This window comes from Somniosus microcephalus, chromosome 2 (genome assembly GCF_052327205.1).
Source record: "Somniosus microcephalus isolate GS21.2 chromosome 2, FLI_Smic_1.0, whole genome shotgun sequence".
Lineage (NCBI taxonomy): Eukaryota > Metazoa > Chordata > Chondrichthyes > Squaliformes > Somniosidae > Somniosus > Somniosus microcephalus.
This window is the reverse complement of record NC_140988.1, coordinates 178,341,975-178,361,220: the sequence shown is the minus strand read 5'-3', so window position 1 is coordinate 178,361,220 and position 19,246 is coordinate 178,341,975. Positions and strand designations below refer to the sequence as shown.

Here is a 19,246-nt window from a genome sequence, read left to right as displayed (position 1 = left end):
AGAATTTAGCCCTTTGATGAGCCACGTGAATGTGATTTTTTGGATGAGAGCCAGTAGAGGTATTACAGACAACATCTGGAATAACTCCAACTGCAATGGTAACTATAACTGGCTGTGTTAACAATATTGGCTGGAATATTAATTCTGAGGAAATTAAAACAATGCACCCTGCAAAACTAAACAGGTGAAATATGCAGCTGGCTGAACTTAAATAATTGTGTGTATGATGTCTAAACACAGGTGCTAAGAATTTCCTTGGGGGCTCTCCCGATCAGCCACCATAACTACGAGGGGTAATTTTTAAATGATTTATTTTTTCTTTGGGGGTCCAGGCCACAATCCCAGTCTGGAAGACCGGTTGGGTTTCTGCTATTTAGTGGCAGGGTACACCTGGTCTCACCAAATATACCATCGCCAACCCTACGCCAAGTCCCTTTGAGGGCCAGACACATGAAACTCCTGACGTAGGCTCACCACCCCTGGCCCCACCCCTTCTTATACCACTGGCCTTGTTTGGGGTGTGCAGAAGCTCCATCCCCGAGAAGACCGAACAGGAATTCTGGTGCAAGACCAGGGCCCAGATATGCCAGGTCCCAGCCTAAAGTTACAGCAGGAGTGTGCCGGAAGGGCTGCGGATTTTACTAACATGATGAATTTCTACATGTGGTACCTCCTGGTCCTCCAAAAGTCCTTACTAACAGAAAATAGCTGCCATGCTAATTGAAATCTCAGAGAAAACATGGAAATTTGGCCCATAGACACCTACAATTATGCAAACAGTGTGACAAGTTTACATAGATCTTTTCCATTATAAATGTGGGCATGGGAATTTATAATGGGAAAAGTTGTCACAAACGGTTTGATATGACAACAGGAAGTTAAGTGGTGCAGATAAGAAGTGGGGCAGAGATATATATCTATATATATATATCAGTGCTGTGCATGGGAAACTAACTTAGATTTGTGAATTTTCTTTTCACAATCACTGCCATTTAATTCATTTTAATGTCCTTATTGTTATTAATGATACTGTTCAGCTTCCAGTGACGAGCAAAAGCCATATTTCTATTGTCAACTTTATACCAGCATGAAGCTGGAATGGAGTCCAATAATGGGATGAAGATGGGCTTTATGATATTACCACAGAAACATGCTAACAAATCCATCTGCTAATATTGAATAATGTGATTTCCGCCTATAAATCTGGTTTATTTAAACTGCCAGCATAAAGTTCTTGTCATGAAATCAGTGTAAAACCTCACTTCTTGGGCTCTGGGTTTCAAATCACATTCTTCTGATTGTAATCAGGGGGGCAGCATGACTAGGACTAGCTATAGGAATGAAGATGCTTATACCTGGACTGCATTGAGGTACAGAGCCAGCACAAGCTTCTGCTCCACATTCCCAGCAGACAAGTCTGAAATGCAGCACAGCGCCCGCAATGTAGACTCTTTAGCAGTCACACGCACCATTATTACGGTGCACTGCCTGCCCTCGAAGACTATCAGAAGTAGTCCTAGCCATAGCTCAGCAGGTACCTGGGGTTAAAAAATAGCAGCATATTGAGTAGTATAAATTGTGCTAATGATATTTGAACTGGTTTCCTAGCCCTGCAAACACAGCTGTGACTATACTACTGTTACAGAGCAAATACCTTGACCTAAGCATGTGACGCTTCCAGCCTGCATAGCTCCTTGAGAAAAGAAGCCACACAGCAGACAGCAGACAGCAAAAATGGAAAAAAATTCCCTTGGTTGCTGTTAGTGACCAACTGCAACTAATCATATATATTTCACATGCCCAGTTTCTCACATTGTTCATCTGTGTCACACACACAGAAGTAACTACCCACCTGTAATTTATAGACTATGATGATAGCATTGCATTAAACAGTTTGATACACGGAGAGGTGTCACTCCACTTAAAGTCTCTCACTGTTGCACGTGCACAAAGGGGTCAGCCTGTCAATCACCTACAATCTGTGATTCAGGGGTATTTTCATGAAGAAATTAAATAACTCACTAGAGACTGGAACAGAGTGCCACAAAATGCTAATTATTCTTGGCATGCAGAGTACAACCTGTGCAAACATTACTGGAGACTTTGATGGACATGTTTCCTTAAAGAAAATACATTACAATTCGTGTTGCATTATCTAAGTTTCCTTTGGCACTGGTATCAGCAGCCTGCGAAGCATTTCGATTATTCTTGAAATGGTTTTATTTTGAGCAGCATTTCACACTACAGCGGGCATTCAAGTTGCTGCTTATCAGTATTATTATAATTTGCTATTTAAGTTGTTGTATTAAAATTCATTTTATACAAGCAGAGCATACTGCAGAAGAAACACAGATTTAATAACACCCCTAAACTAAGCATATATCATTTTTATGAAAGTCTGCATTAGCCATGCACACACACAAATGCTTAACTTCGGCATGTTCAGCAATAACACCTGGGCGAGAGAAATTTAATATTACAGTTTCCTTCTCTTTACATTGAATTCTTCCATTTCCCCCCACAGCAATAAAGTCTCTGATAAGACAGGCTCACAAGGGCTAATGTTAATGGATTGGCCGCCCGCTATACAGCTACCCAATTGGTCCTTTCCAGTGATGATTGGGTGGGGCGTATAACGGGCAGTCAATCCACTACCGCCCATTTTCCGCCACCACTGAAAGTTAAGATCAACCCTCGCGACGACGCAGCCAGCGAACCCCCATCTATTCAGGCCCTGGCACAGTACTATAGAATGAAGTGCCGCCTTGCTTGGTGAGGCAGCGATAACACAACAACAACTGCAGCCCCAATTCTCCAGCCTGCCATCCTGTCGAGAGAGGCTCCACTCCAGAGCACAGTCTTACTGAAAGGCCCTTATATGGGTATTTTATCTTTCTTTCAAAAATGGAGAGTAAGGGGGAAAAATTCAGTATTGCCCCGTTTGGGGCGCGATTATCGGCCGTGCGCAAAGTTTAGCGCCTGCCGCTAATTATCGCCTCCGACTGCAAACTTGGCTTTTATCGCCCCCCGGAGATGATTGGAGCGCTAAATCAGGCGCTACACACCTGTCTTAAGGCGATAATGCCGAGGAGCGAGGCGTACCTCACAGCGCTGGCGAAGCTCATGTGAGGTCAGTCAGCAATGGAACACAGACACACTGGCGCCGGCCAGTTCTTAAAGGGGAGGGTCGATCTTGCTCTCCATCCACACCCTGCTCATTGCAGCCTTGAATCTCGGCCTGGAGAGACCTGGACATCAAATCTGCTGGAAAGAACAGTGGGGAGGCCCAGGGAAAGAGCTCAGAGTGCAGCCCACATAGTCTCTTCTAAATCGATACAAGGTCAAATCAAAATGAACCTGCAAAGTGCTGCTCAGTACCCAAAACTGCTTCACACAGTGTTGAATCTCTCCAGATGTCTCTCTCTCTCAGAATGCGTGGTGCAAAAATATCACCAACAAAAAAAGGCAGGAAGCGGTTGCCTTTAAATAGCGCTCCCCCAGTCCCTTCCTGACTGCAAAACGCTCCCCTCAACCTGTCGTTGCTAGCGGCAGGCGGAAAGGCAGGGGACGCCACTCAATATCCGGTCCAGGGCGCTACCGGGGCATTGCACGCTCGACTGACATCACGATCTGTGGGCGCAGGGGATCGTGGCTGTAGTGTTTAGCGCCGCCGCAAAATGTCTAGTTAATTTCGTGAGCGGCGCAAACATCACCGCCCACGGGTACTAGTTGCTTTGCGCCCCATTAGCGCCCTCTTAAGGCGCTAACGGGAGGCGCAAACCAACGGAATTTTCCCCCCTAAGGCTCCTCCAATGGCTCAGCCAGCTACGTTAGTGGATAGCCATGCCGTACACAAGAGGGAAATTCCCAAGTTCAACACCCGGTCCGTGCTGAGTTAGCTGATCTCAGCCGAGGTGGCAGCAAAGGTGCCGCTAAAGGTCTGCGGGCCGCTTGGTTAAGGAGGAGGAAAAAACAAAATTGGCAAGGGTTTCCAATCCTGATCGCTATCCAGCAGCTAGAATGTGCACGTGTGGATGTTGGTTCAAGACAGCAAGTTAGCAGTGATGCCTCCCACAGTTAAATAGCTCGTCGACGCTCGGTATCCATACTCCTGCATGAAAAGTGGCTATTTTGACAAGGTAACAAATGCTGACTGGCACCTGCAAAACTGTTCACTAGCACCAGCCAGCACCTTCAGATCGGCAATGATTAGAACAAGTGAACGCTGTGCTGTGAACTGCACTCTGAGTGCAATGAACTAACTTCATTACCAGGAGAAAACTGGAGTCAAATCAGTTCGTGTCAATCTGAACGAAGTGAATTTGTTACCGGCTCCACCTGCTGATGAGCTGGAAGTGCATATTCCATTTGCCAACAAGAAATGTGTGCCAAAGCATGGAATATACGGTGTGATACGGAGGTGCAACTGATTTCTCGTGAAGATCACCAGTTGACATCGGCTGAGCCAAAGACTAAAATTGGGCTCTAGACAAATACAAACCAAGAGCAGGTTTTTTATAGTTTCGCTGTCCCCAAATGATTCCTACAGATTACCCAGTGCTCAGACCCGTCATTAATTCAGCCTGAATACAACTGAACTCTACCCATGGAAACAGGGCTACTGAAAGAAGAACAGCAGGATCCAAGGCTGCTTACTTACTAACGGAATCATTGTCACTAACAGTGCATTACAGTACTGCACAGCCATGGAAGATGCAAGCACTGAATAGGCCGCAAATATGCATTTTGGCACATAACAGCTCCATACCGTGCAAGACTTAAGGTTGTGAATGGACCTACTTCTTTCTGAGTTAAAGACCATCTACATCTTTGAAAATAAAATGCAGTCAGTAAAAATATCACACAAAACAACACTGTTAGCTTTTGATAAAAAAATGATTCATACACGCTTTTATGGAAATATAACGTATTATACAGCAGGCTGCCATATTGGGAATTCCCTCAGAGAGAACCGTAGCTTTAAGCAGGCAGAATGTAATTTCTTTACAGTGGATCGCAGACCTGGCTAAAACATGTAGCTGCAGAATTCAGTAATTCAAACTTTAAAATACCAATTGAAAATGTAATAATTATTTCACTCAGCCAAGCAGTACACTATTTTAGGACTGACATTTACAGTGCTAATATTGGGAATGCTATTCAAAACTGTAATCAATAATGCTTTATTAATACAATAGCTTTATTAATCTTGCTGTTCAGGCAGAGAGCTGAAAGTCTTCACGAGCTCTTCTCAAGCAATGATGAGAACACTTCAGATGTGGGCCTGTATAATTTCCAGTATGGCAGTAAGAAGGTGGAATGAATTGTGTTCTTGCAAATCTTTCAATCAAATTTAAATAAAATAATGCGAAATACTTGCAATTACATAGTGCTTTATCATGTTGAAACATTAAAGTGCTTCACGTATTTACTTTCGGAGTGCATGTCACTATTTTTATGTAACGAAATGCAGCAGCAATCTTTAGCAGCACCGTCCCATGAACAGTCATAAGATGAATTACCAGTGAACTTGTTTTTGATTTTGCTGATATTAGTTGGGGAGGAATTTTGGCCAGGATACAGGGAGATTCCACTGGTCTTCTTTGGACAGTGCCATAGGATATTTAACATCCAACTCAGCAGGCAGCAAGGGCTTAATGTCTCATGCGAAGGACAGCGCTCCAACAATACAGCGCTCCCTCAGCAGTATACCAGTCCATCAATGCGAATTGTGAGCTCAAGACCTTGTATGCTGCTCAAATCCACAACTTTCTGAACCAAAGGTAAAAATGCTACCAACAAAGCCAAGCTGAAACATGAAAGAAGATTTTAGTATTGTATCTCATTGGTACTTGACCCTTGTGAATACTGCCTTAGGCTCGATGGATAAATGCAGTGACCCCACGCTCAAAGGGAATGGAGATGCGAGATGGGCCTTGACACTGTAGTGCTGATTATCTGACTTGCATTCCCTTCAAGTGTGGTTCCCCATTGAGGGTGGAAGATTAGTGAATTTGCCAATATATGGCAAACTCTCATCGGTTTCCTTCAAGCACCATAAATAGTAAACTCCTCAAACGTGATCTGGAGGTCCACATTCTCTCTTCTTTCTCTCAAGTATTATCAGTAATAAGGGCAGAAAGATAAGCAAAAATGCAAAAGGAAATTCCACTGATACTTGTGAACATGTTCCAGTTGCACAGAGATCTTACATTTTAAGAGGGGCATTTAACAAATCAGGATATGCTAATTTAATTCAGACTGATCTAAGTGTGTGCAAACAGACTTTTATAGAAACAGAAATGGTTTAGAAACAAATGCATTCAGCAGAGCCCTCTGGGCCACTGTTCGCTGAAGTAGTTAGCGGGAGAAATGCATTGATGTTGCAGAGCGAAAGCCTTGAACAGGTTGAATAAAGAAAGCATCTAGACAAGGTTCGTACTCCTGATTGCTGTCCAGCGACCCCCCACAACATTTGGGGATGTCAGGTGAGCATGGGTTCAGGCTCGAATGATAACCTCACAGCTAAGCAGCCTGCCAATGCTCACTGTCCGGGCTAACACATGAATCATGGCTGCTGGGGCGAGGCATTGTAGGGTGACAAGCGTCAGTGGCATCATACCCCAGCAAGGAATCATAAGAACATAAGAATATAAGACGTAGGAGCAGGAGTAGGTCATTTGGCCCCTCGAGCCTGCGCTGCCATTCAATAAGATCATGGCTGATCTGATCTTGGCCTCAACTCCATTTCCCTGCCCGCTCCCCATAGCCCTTGACTCCCTTACCTTTCAAAAATCTATCTCCACCTTAAATATATTCAATGACCCAGCCTCCACTGCTCTCTGGGGAAGAGAATTCCAAAGATTCACGACCCTCTGAGAGAAGAAATTCCTCCTCATTTCCGATTTAAATCGGTGCCCCCTTATTCTGAAATTATGCCTCCTAGTTCTAGATTCCTCCACAAGGGGAAATGTCCTCTTTGCATCTACCCTTTCAAGCCCCTTCAGAATCTTATATGTTTCAATAAGATCCCCTCTCATTCTTCTAAACTCCAATGAGTATAGGCCCAACCTGCTCAACCTTTCCTCATAAGACAACCCCTTCATCTCCGGAATCAACCTCGTGAACTTTCTCTGAACTGCCTCCTATGCAAGTATATCCTTCCTTAAATAAGGAGACCCAAACATAAGAACATAAGAAATAGGAGCAGGAGTAGGCCAACCGGCCCCTCGAGCCTGCTCCGCCATTCAATAAGATCATGGCTGATCTGATCCTAACCGCCAATCTACTATCACAGAACCATCTCCTGAATCTAACAGAATTAGACACACGAAATAGGAGCAGGATCAGGCTACACGGCCCCTGGGCCCGCTCCGCTACCCACAGGGCCATGTCCGATCCGAACCTAGACTCATGTCCAAATTCCTGCCCGCTCCCCGTAACCCTTAATTCCCTTTACTTCTAGGAAACTGTCTATTTCTGTTTTAAATTTATGTAATGATGTAGCTTCTACAGCTTTTTGGGGCAGCATATTCCATGGACCTACCACCCTCTGAGTGAAGTAGTTCCTCCTCATCTCAGTTTTGAAAGAGCAGCCCCTTATTCTAAGACTATGCCCCCTAGTTCTAGTTTCACCCATCATCGGAAACATCCTCCCCGCATCCACCCGATCCAACCCCTTCACAATCTTATATGTTTCAATAAGGTCGCCTCTCATTCTTCTGAACTCCAATGAGTAGAGTCCCAATCTACTCAACCTCTCCTCATATGTCCATCCCTTCACCCCTGGGATTAACCGAGTGAACCTTCTTTGTACTGACTCGAGAGCAAGTATGTCTTTTCTTAAGTATGGACACCAAAACTGTATGCAGTATTCCAGGTGCGGTCTCACCAATACCTTGTACAACTGAAGCAATACCTCCCTATTTTTATATTCTATCCCCCTAGCAATGAAAGCCAACATTCCATTGGCCTTCTTAATCACTTGCTGCACCTGCATACTAACCTTTTGAGTTTCGTGCACCAGATCCCTTTGTACTTCAGTACTTTCCAGTTTATTGCCATTAAGATAATAACTTGCTCTACGATTTTTCCTGCCAAAGTGCATAACCTCACACTTTCCAGTATTGTATTCCATCTGCCAAATCTCTGCCCACTTACTTAGCCTGTCTATGTCCCCTTGCAGGTTTTTTATGTCCTCCTCACTCACTACTTTCCCTCCCATCTTAGAATCATCTGCAAACTTTGATATGTTACACTTGGTCCCCTCCTCCAAATCGTTAATATAGATTGTAAAGAGTTGCGGACCCAGCACTAACCCCTGTGGAACACCACTAGTTACTGATTGCCAGTCTGAGAATGAACCATTTATCCCAACTCTCTGCCTTCTGTTAGATAGCCAATCCTCTATCCATGCCAGAATATTACCCCCAATCCCGTGATTTTTTATCTTAAGCAATAATCTTTTGTGTGACACCTTGTCAAATGCCTTTTGGATGTCTAAATACACTACGTCCACTGGTTCCCCTTTATCCACCCTATATGTTACTTCCTCAAAGAACTCCAGCAAATTTGTCAAACATGACTTCCCCTTCATAAAACCATGCTGACTTTGTCCTATTAAATTATGATTATCCAAATATCCTGTTACTGTCTCCTTAATAATGGACTCCAAACTTTTATCTACCACAGATGTTAGGCTAACCGGTCTATAGTTTCCAGCCTTCTGTCTACTGCCCTTTTTAAATAAGGGTGTTACATTAGCAGTTTTCCAGTCTGCCGGGACCTTTGCTGAGTCCAGGGAGTTTTGGAAAATTATTACCAATGCATCCACAATCCCTACCGCCACTTCCCTCAAGACCCTAGGATGTAAGCCATCAGGTCCAGGTGATTTATCCACCTTGAGTCCCATTATTTTACCGAGTACCACTTCCTTAGTGATTTTGATCGTGTTTAGCTCCTCCCCCCCCCTATAGCCCCCTGTTTGTCCAGTGTTGGGATATTCTTAGTGCCCTCTACTGTAAAGACTGATACAAAATATTCATTCAGTGTTTTTGCCATCTCCATATTTCCCACCATTAATTTCCCGGTCTCATCCTCTAAGGGACCAACATTTACTTTAGCCACCCTTTTTCTTTTTATATAACTATAAAAACTCTTACTATCTGTTTTTATATTTTTTGCTAATTTACTTTCATAATCTATCTTCCCTTTCTTAATCAATCTTTTTGTTATTTTTTGCTGTCTTTTAAAGTTTTCCCAATCCTCTATCCTCCCACTAGATTTGGCTACCTTATATGCCCTTGTTTTTAGTCGAATACTATCCTTAATTTCTTTACTTAGCCACGGATGGCTGTCTTTTCTTTTACACCCTTTTCTTCTCAGTGGAATATATATTTTTTGGAAGCTGTAAAATAACTCCTTAAATGTACACCACTGATCATGTATCGTCTTACCCTTTAATCTATTTTCCCAATCCACTCTACTCAATTCTGCTCTCATGCCTTCATAGTCTCCTTTATTCAAGCTCAGCACGCTTGTTTGAGATCCAACCTTCTCACCCTCTAATTGAATATGGAATTCAACCATGTTATGGTCACTCATTCCAAGGGGATCCTTTACTAGGACATTTTTAATTAATCCTGTCTCGTTACACAGGACCAGATCTAAGGTTGCTTGCCCCCTGATCGGTTCAGTTACATACTGCTCAAGAAACCCATCCCTAATACACTCAATGAACTCATCCTCAAGGCAGCCCTGCCCAATTTGATTTGTCCAATTAATATGATAGTTAAAATCCCCCATAATTATAGATGTTCCCTTATTACAAGCCTCAACTATTTCCTGATTGATACTCTGTCCAACAGAGTTGCAACTGTTCGGAGGCCTATAGACTACGCCCACTAATGTTTTTTCCCCCTTATTATTCCTTACCTCCACCCAAACTGTTTCATTATCCTGATCTTTTGACCCAATATCATTTCTCTGTATTACAGTGATTCCTTCCTTTATTAACATAGCCACCCCACCTCCCTTTCCTTCCTGCCTGTCCTTCCTGATCGTTAAATAACCTGGTATGTTTAATTCTCAGGCATTGTCACCCTGCAGCCATGTTTCTGTAATGGCCACAAGATCATACCCATATGTAGTTATTTGATGCCATTAACTCGTCTATTTTGTTACGAATGCTACGCGCATTCAGATAGAGAACTTTCAAATATGTTTTGTGACACTTAGTTCCTGCTTTTGCCCTTTTTATTGCTTTACCTTTTACTCCATACCTTCTGCCCCTTCCTGACATGCTCTGGTTTTTAATTTCCCCACTGCTACCTAAGTCTATGACCTTCTCTGTTGTCATTTTTATTATTTGCTCTCGAGGAACCTCCCCCCCACTAGTTAGTTTAAAGCCCTCTCTACAGCCCTAGTTATATGATCCGCCAGGACTCTAGTCCCAGCACTGGCCAAGTGAAGCCCGTCCCAACGGAACAGCTCCCTCCTGCCCCAGTAGTGGTGCCAGTGTCCCAGGAAGCAAAACCCATTTCTCCCACACCAGTCTTTGAGCCACGCAGTACTCCAGGTGTGGTCTCACCAATGCCCTGTACAGTTGTAACAGGACTTCCCTACTTTTATACTCCATTCCCTTTGCAATAAAGGCCAACATTCCATTTGCCTTCCTAATTACTTCTGTACCTGCATGTTAACTTTTTGTGATTCATGTACAAGGATCCCCAGATCCCTCTGTACCTCAGCATTTTGTAATCTTTCCCCATTTAAATAATAATTTGCTTTTTTTATTTTTCTTACCAAAGTGGATAACCTCGCATTTTCCCACATTAAACAGCGTCAGGAGAGAAAAAGAGGACAAAATTGGAGGAAAACAGAGAAAGAAGAGGCGTAAGAACCACTGATATTATTATTACTACTCAGTCTCAGTTCTATCTACAATTAGAACCCAATTGTTTATGGCTGAAAAATCTCCTTAAAGCCATTCATAAATGATATATCAGTATGCTGATGAACTGCTAAAGCTGCATGTGCAGAAGTGATGTCAGTTTGATATTTACACTGATTTATATTAATTTATAAATGTTTGAAGAAATCACAATCTACATGCATATAATCAAGAAAGACTGCTCTCAATTTCTTTTAGAAGAATATGAGATTGATGGCAGTCTTGCAATAAAATGCACATGTATTGTATTTCCGTTTCAAGAAACTCTAAGATGAATCATGACCGCTCCCCCCTCCCCTCCCCAACAGAACAAAGAAATAGGGACTGAGGTGATCAGTTTTTCAAATTCCACTTTGAGTGACAGCACAGTCGACAGGGTAGGTGCCTCTGTTAGAGTGAAACTCTGCGTCCACCGTCCTTCTTCAGCAGAGGAATCCAGTTACTTTCAGCACAATTACTCACATTAAAATTAAAGGCGGCCCTCAGACATATATCACTGTCATCTCAAAGCATCTCGTTATGACAACTGGACAAATCCAGACTTACTTCACATTTTCAGCTAATATTCATCCAATAAGCAATTTAAAAAGCTTTCAAATTTCAAGAGCTGAATCTCTCAGGATTTTTGACAAGAAAATGAAACTAAAATGAACCACAGATTAACTCTGAATCAACTCACAGTTTTGGAGCATTGTCCCATTAGGCATGGAAAGTTCCAAGTAAACTAACTGTGTGAAACCAAAGCAGACATGACCTTCATCCTGCACCTTTCTGAAGCTGCTTGCTTCTCAACAGCTTGAGGATGAACTGTTTTCCTTCTAAATTACCATCAGGGCTGCATCTGCCTGCTTCAAATTGCCCGAGGATACCTCAGAACTTAAGCTCTAACTTTGATTTATGATTTGTAAGAATGCACAAAGCAAATTACAACTGTATCCTACAAGTTTTCTCAAAAAATTATAGCTGTAAGGGCTTTAGAAAAATTGTGACAATTAGGCAAAAATAAATACCCTCTTCAGACAACAGTATAAAAAAAATCTATAATTATATGGTCATTTGCAACATTAGGCTGGATTGAAGAGCAAGTTGCCGAGAGTCAAGCTGTGCTGATGTTGTGCAATTGGTTCAGGAGTAGCCACACGGCACTGAAATCATCCAGGTGTCTTTTATTTTCAAATTTGACAGGTTTAAAGAAACTTGAATACTCACAGTCTGTAGAGCTTCGGAGTTCCCAGGAAAAGCAACTCTGGCAAGATCTGTAGATTGTTTCTATTCAGGCGGCTGGAGAGAGGCAGAAAGTGAAAAGAGAAATAGTAGCGAGGAATATGTAATTGCACAAAAATCACCCCCTTAACCCCTCAAATTTCTCTCCTCAAGGTGCTAATTCAATAAATGCTGAGTACTCTTGTGTACCTCATCTAAGTGGACATCCTTCATTTTTGAAGCTAGACAGTAACTTTACTAATCCCACACTCTCAACAGTCAGTAGCGCTGGAAGGGAGATCAAATCGGAGATAGGGCTACACTATAGTGACACCAATTCTTAATCCATGCTCCCTTTCAGCGCAGCTCTATGCTGGGAGTGTGGGACTGGTGGATTTACCCCAAATGTCAGCAGGTTATTGTAATGATATCAGCAAATAGAGATGGTATTTGCCTGTTTGATTATGATGCCTTACCAGCATGTTTGCATGTATTGATTGCTTGTGCCTGACCAGCAGAGGGCATGTGACAGAGACAAGCAAGGCAGTTTAGTTTAGTTTCAGTTTCATTTTAGATGGATCACAAACATGATGTCTCCTGTAAATGCTGTTAAACTTAGATGAACATACTTTAGATAAAAAGTCATTCTCTTTCATAAATGTCTCGTCATTGAACCCACATACAAATTGATACATGGTGTCAGAAGTGATTGAAAGAGATGAAGAGAAAAAATCTGAAGTTAAATCAGCTCTCCACAAATTAGCAAGCCAAAAGAGAACATCGTTGCTTACCATTGGAGAATAGCTAACGAAATGAAAAAATGGAAGGTTTACACCCACCGGCGACGCTTCAGTTGACAGGTAATGTGGCTGAAAATTGGAGGAGGTTCAAACAACGTTTGGGGTTGTATTTATCAGCAATCGGAGCTGACGAGAAAGGTGATAAAATGAAAGCGTCACTGTTCTTACATGTCGTGGGTGATGAAGCGCTGGAGGTGTATAATAACTTCACATTCGCTGCTGATGGAGACAAAATGAAGTTAGATAAAATAATGGAACAGTTTGAGGCCTACTGCATACCTAAACGTAACGTGACGTTTGAGAGGCACAGATTTTTCACATGTGTACAGAAAACGGGTGAGACTATTGATCAGTATGTGACTGAACTGAGAAACCGAAGCAAAACATGTGAATTTGGGGGACTGACAGACTCGCTGATAAAAGACAGACTGGTGTGTGGTATTCCAGATAATGGTCTAAGGGAAAGACTGCTAAGAGAGCAAGATCTAGACCTGGGAAAAGCCATAGCACTGTGTAGGGCTACAGAGACTGTGAAGTTGCAGGCAAAGGAGCTGTTCAGTGACAATAGCTGCAACGTGGATGCAGTGAGAAAGAACGGATACAAACCGTTTAACAAAAAGAGCGCCAATGTGAAAAAAGAGGCGTGGCCAGCGAACGAAAATGAAAGGGACAATCGGAAGTCATGTAGTCGATGCGGTACACAGCATACACCAAGAAAGTGTCCAGCATATGGTAAAACATGCAATAGTTGCAACAAGAACAACCATTATGCCCGTTGCTGTAAGAACCAAGCGCAACAAAGCAAGGTCCATACAGTAGATGAAAGCGAGATAGAGGAGTTCTATGTAGATGTTGTGTCTGAAAACAAAAAAGAAGAGACTGGATGTTGACACTAAAAGTGAATGACATACACATTCCATTTAAATTGGATACTGGAGCACAAGTTAATGTGATATCAAGAGACTGATTTAAAAAAAATTAGACCCAGACCAAAGATACATGGAATAAAAGTGAAAGTGACAGGATACTCAGGTACTGATGTACCAGTGAAAGGAAGATGCATTGTCAAAGTAACACACAAGGACAGAGAGCACATGCTAGCATTAATCGTGGTGCCAAAGGGTGTGCAAGCCATACTAGGTTTAAAAGCCTGTGAGAGACTGAACCTGGTAAAGAGAGTCCTCGTTGTGGAAAGCGAAGGAGAGACAGTCTATGATGAACTCATGAAAGAGTACAAGGACCTATTCGTATGTCAAGGGAAGGACTATCTTGTAGTCACAGACTATTACTCCCTGTATCCAGAGGTTTGTAGACTGTACACCACCACTGCAGATGCTGTGATAACATGTATGAAAGCCATATTCTCCAGACATGGCGTGGCAAGCGAGGTCTTCACAGACAACGGACCCCAGTTTTACAATGCAAGTTTCCGACGCTTTGCCAAAGAGTGGGACTTTGTCCACACAACGTCAAGTCCTCACTTTCCACAGTCCAATGGACTAGTGGAAAAATCGGTCCAGACAGTGAAAAGACCGATGTACAAGGCAAAAGACGGTGGAACTGACTTCTACCAGAGCATGCTTGTATACTGCACAACGCCGCTCGAGTGTGGTATGTCACCAGCCCAACTCCTGATGGGACGTCGGCTAAGGTCAAACCTACCCACCCCGGAGAACCTCCTGAAAACAAGAGGGGGAGAAAGTGAGGAAGTTCAAAGAGCAACAGAAAGAAAAGCAAAAGTACTACTATGACAGAGGAACACAAAACCTACCTGAACTCCACACTGGTGACCAAGTAAGGTTCAAAGACAAAACAAACACATGGACTCAGAAGGGAACTGTCCTGAGTGAAGTTCAACCAAGATCATACACCATTCAGACAGATGAGGGTGCTGTTCTGAGAAGAAATCGTCGGGATCTTCTCATGGGACCAGCCACAGCAGGTCAAAAGACTGATACTGTTGAACAACCTGATCACACAGCTGAGAACCAATCATCTGAGGCAACAACTCAGATTCAAGGACAATCAATCAGAAAATCCTCAAGACACGTGAAGCCTCCTGAGAGACTCATTGAGCAAATTTAAGGACTATTGTTATAGAAGGAAGTAATGTTATCTTATTCTTTCTTCAAGTTCTAGTGTATTGACATATTTCATGTGAACACACAAAGCAAGGTTAAAAAACCTTGATCATGATAATGATAATGTAAGTTCATTAAGTGTTACAGTTAAAATGCAGATTAATACAAAGAAAACATGTTGTTAGTTAAAAGTAAAATACTTTTGTTTTAAGAAAGGGAGATGTAATGATATCAGCAAATAGAGATGGTATTTGCCTGTTTGATTATGATGCCTTACCAGCATGTTTGCATGTATTGATTGCTTGTGCCTGGCCAGCAGAGGGCATGTGACAGAGACAAGCAAGGCAGTTTAGTTTAGTTTCAGTTTCATTTTAGATGGATCACAAACATGATGTCTCCTGTAAATGCTGTTAAACTTAGATGAACATACTTTAGATAAAAAGTCATTCTCTTTCATAAATGTCTCGTCATTGAACCCACATACAAATCGATACAGTTATTGGACCACGGGAAACATCACTGCCCAGCCTGATCCTGTGCTGACCCAGCATCTGTACATGCACAATTTTCAGCAGGACACACTGGACAGTAAACAGGAGTGGCAACACTGACTGGCATTTCCTTTGCTGAAGCCAAATCTAGAAATTTAACTGCTGCTCAGTTGAGATCACTGAGGTCCGCACAAACCAGAGTGCTCAAAAATTGAACAGAAAAAGAAACTGCATTTTAAAAATTCTTGTTGAGTACTCGGAGGCACACCAGGAGTTCCTCTGTCTCATTTTCATATAGTAAGAACATTGTGTCTGTTCTTAATATTCTTCATATGGCGCCTGTCAAAGGCTGGCTTTGTGTGTTTATTAAAGGTCTAAGCTCTAATGGACACAGGTGCTACATATGCATCAAATGAAAAATGTGTTACACATTTGGCTGGGGTATGATAACAGCTTGTCAATTCCACAAGGTGGTCCTGCAGCGTTTACCCAAGATATTACAGAATGTTAAAATGTTCCCTGTAGGTATGCAAGTCAGTCGGAACTCCGCAAAGTCCATCGAGAGGTGCTGAGACCCGGAGCTAATGAGAAAGTGAAACCTGAACAATTCTTTCCTCATGTCCCCTGGTGAATTGAACTTTACTGTTTTTAACCTACTCAATAAATTTCACATATTTATCACAGGCCCGCTAATTACGTCAATGTTTTAGTTACTGCTAACCTTCAAATCGTTAGAAGAATCCGTAGGTTTAGTGTCAGGCTGCCCTGTTGTTTCAGAATTGCGATTTGCTTGTTCTTAGTTAATAAATCTAAATGCCAAAATGTCATAAACAAACACATGATTTTCCATGCATCTGGTTTCAAGGCACCTTAAGTTAAAAAAAAACTCTTTTTTGGGATGGCCCAAGTTATACTTAATCCTCTCTCAATCATGATAAGACTCCATAGCGTGTGACTGACCCTGTCATTCAGGTGGTGACTTTGCAGTCACCTTTTCACTGGCATCACTGTGATTGATAGCAGCTCGATGTCTACAAATGCTTCATGATGTGCATTAAATATGCTTCAGACTACGTTCAGTTGACTTGGTCTTCCCTGAGCTACGGTGGGAAAGAATCAACCACAGTGCCTGCTGAGGACTTCGATCCAATGACCCCGGTTGGAAAATGTGCCTGTGTGCACTCCAACTGAGGACAGGATCAGGCCTGGTTGTGAAGCTGTCCTCAGTCAAACAGCTTGATAAAACCCACAGTCTAGGCTTGCATGTGGAGGACAATCAGTTAGGGAATGTACTGGGGAGTTCCAGGCACCCAGTGTCTAGGCTTGCACGTGAAGGACAATCAGTTAGGTAATGTACTGGGGAGCTCCTGGCACCCAGTAAGTGTACCTGAGCAAGTGTCAATACCCTCAGGAGAGGAGAAGGGAAAATTACTTGGGGGCAGGTGGAAATCTGGAATTAGGGAGAGAAATATAAATCACAGTTTTCTATTTTTTTTTAACAAAGCGCATCCATTCAAACCACACTTTGAAAGCTGTGGGGTCCTGCAGTCTTATACTTCAGACAGATGACAGCTACTGTTTTTGTGAAATACAGTCCAAGCATTGTGGGCTGTTAATAATGAAAGTGGGGGGTGGGGGGCGGAACGGGCGGCGGGGGCAATGGGGAGGATGGCAAGCAACAGAGTGTGTCTTTAACATTTGGAAACATCCGTTCAAACTGGCTTCTCATTTCAGGAGAAAGTAGAAGGGCCAGCATCCAGCAAACATTGTCACAAAGGACCAGCGCAAAACAGATGTGGGAAAAACAAACAGCAGCCTGCCATCTGAATTGGTAAAAAGGTCCTGCTCAGTGCAAACAGGCTCCATTCCTCACTTCAACATCAATAGCCATAAAAAGGTCAGGCAAAACCAAACCCAGAGCAAAGGAGAGACACTGAGAACTCTGCAATAGCAGTGCTTTCTTCATAGGCAGGAAGAAACTGTGTTAGCAACGGGGAAGGAAAAAAAACCCTTTTGACTGTGATATTTAAGCATTAAAGACAAAACGAGTTAAGAAACTAATGCTCATGTAATGCTCAGTGTGGAACACTGTTTATACGGAGTTGGAACATGGGTCCAACAACTTGGCTGCAGATCTTGTTAATATTGCAATTATTTATTATTAAGATACAGACGATCCTCTCTGTTACGCTGTCTTTAGTTGCTGCAACAAAGCACGCGGTGATAGGAAGAGTGTTATGCGCAGGGGGACAGGGAGAGCTGGGGTTGTATTCGTGTATTTACTCAGTGTTAATGGTTGTATATGTCACATGTACCTGTCTCAATGGGGCAGTAGTACCGACGTCCATGTCAGTTTTGGGGGGGGAAATGCTGAATTTGACAAACACTAAGAGAAAACAATCTTGTGTACCATATTGGGTGCAATGGGCAAAATGTTTGTACAGGCAGTGCTACTGCATCATCAAATAGATTAAGTTGTCATTGAAGGCCAATGTTGCCCTGTACAACGTGTCATCAGATAATTATAAATCTGTATATATAAAGCCAAGTGCTCCTGAGTATACCTACGTGCTCACTAAGTGGGAAACTGGGTCCAATGAGAACAAAGTGCAGGCCTCTCATAATGTTAACAACATTTTTTGTTACTTTTTCTCCCCCGAGATAATTCAGAAACCTGACTGTGCACATCTGTTGCAATGTTATCTTGATGAAGAACATAACTTCACATTCCTTAAGCCACCAATGTCCAGCCAATGTAATTGCACATAACATTGTTAGCATATTATAAAGAAAGAAAAGAAAAACTTGCATTTATATAGCACCTTTTACGACCTCAGGGTGTCCAAAAGTGCTTTACAGCCAATGATGTACTTTTAAAGTGTAGGAAATGTGGCAGCCAATTTGTGCACAGAAAGATCCCACAACTGCAATGAGATAATGACCAGATCATCTGTTTTAACGATGATGGTTAAGGGATGACTATTGGCCAGGACATCGGGGAGATCTCCACTGGTCTTCTTAGAAATAGTACCGTGAGATCATTTATGCCCACCAGCGAGGGCCTACGTTTAAGGTCTCATCTGGAAGACGACCCCTTTGACAGTGTGTTCAAGTCTCTGGACTGGGGCTTCAACCCACTATCTTCTGACTCAGAGGCACGGATGACACTTTATGAACATGATTTAGGAAGGACGTGAAGGCTTTGGAGAGGGTATAGAAGAGAATTACTAGAATGGTTCCAGGGATGAGGGGTTACAATTACGTGGATAGACTAGAGAAGCTGGGGTTGTTCTTCTTCGAGCAGAGAAGGCTAAGAGATTTGATAGAGGTGTTTAAAACCATGAAAGTTTGAGATAGAGTAAATAAGATGAAACTGTTTCCAATGGCTAAACGATCGATAACCAGAGGGCACAGATTTAAGGTGATTAGCAGAAGAACCAGAGGCGACATGAGGAAAAACTTTTTTTACGTAACGAGTGGTTAGGATTTGGAATGCACTGCCCGATAGGGTGATGGATGCAAATTCAATAGTAGCCTTCAAAAGGGAATTGGATAAATACTTGAAGGAGAAAATAATTGCAGGGATATGGGGAAAGGGCGGGGGGAGTGGGACTAACTAGATTGCTCTTCGAAAGAGCCGGCGCAGACGCGATGGGCCGAATGACCTCCTGCTGTGCTGCACTATTCTATGATTCTATGATATTATGCCAGTAAGTTGTA

General features: G+C 42.6%; 1 protein-coding gene across 10 annotated transcripts in view; it reads right to left on the bottom strand.

Annotated features, from left to right (window-relative positions):
* slit2 (slit homolog 2 (Drosophila)) overlaps positions 1–19,246 on the bottom strand; it is a 605,319-nt gene that overhangs the window by 560,289 nt on the left and 25,784 nt on the right. For all 10 annotated transcript variants that reach the window (XM_085967585.1, XM_085967587.1, XM_085967589.1 and 7 more), the window contains exon 4: positions 12,161–12,232. In XM_085967585.1, the coding sequence (XP_085823711.1) occupies positions 12,161–12,232 (72 nt within the window). The remainder of the gene's footprint in view (positions 1–12,160; positions 12,233–19,246) is intronic.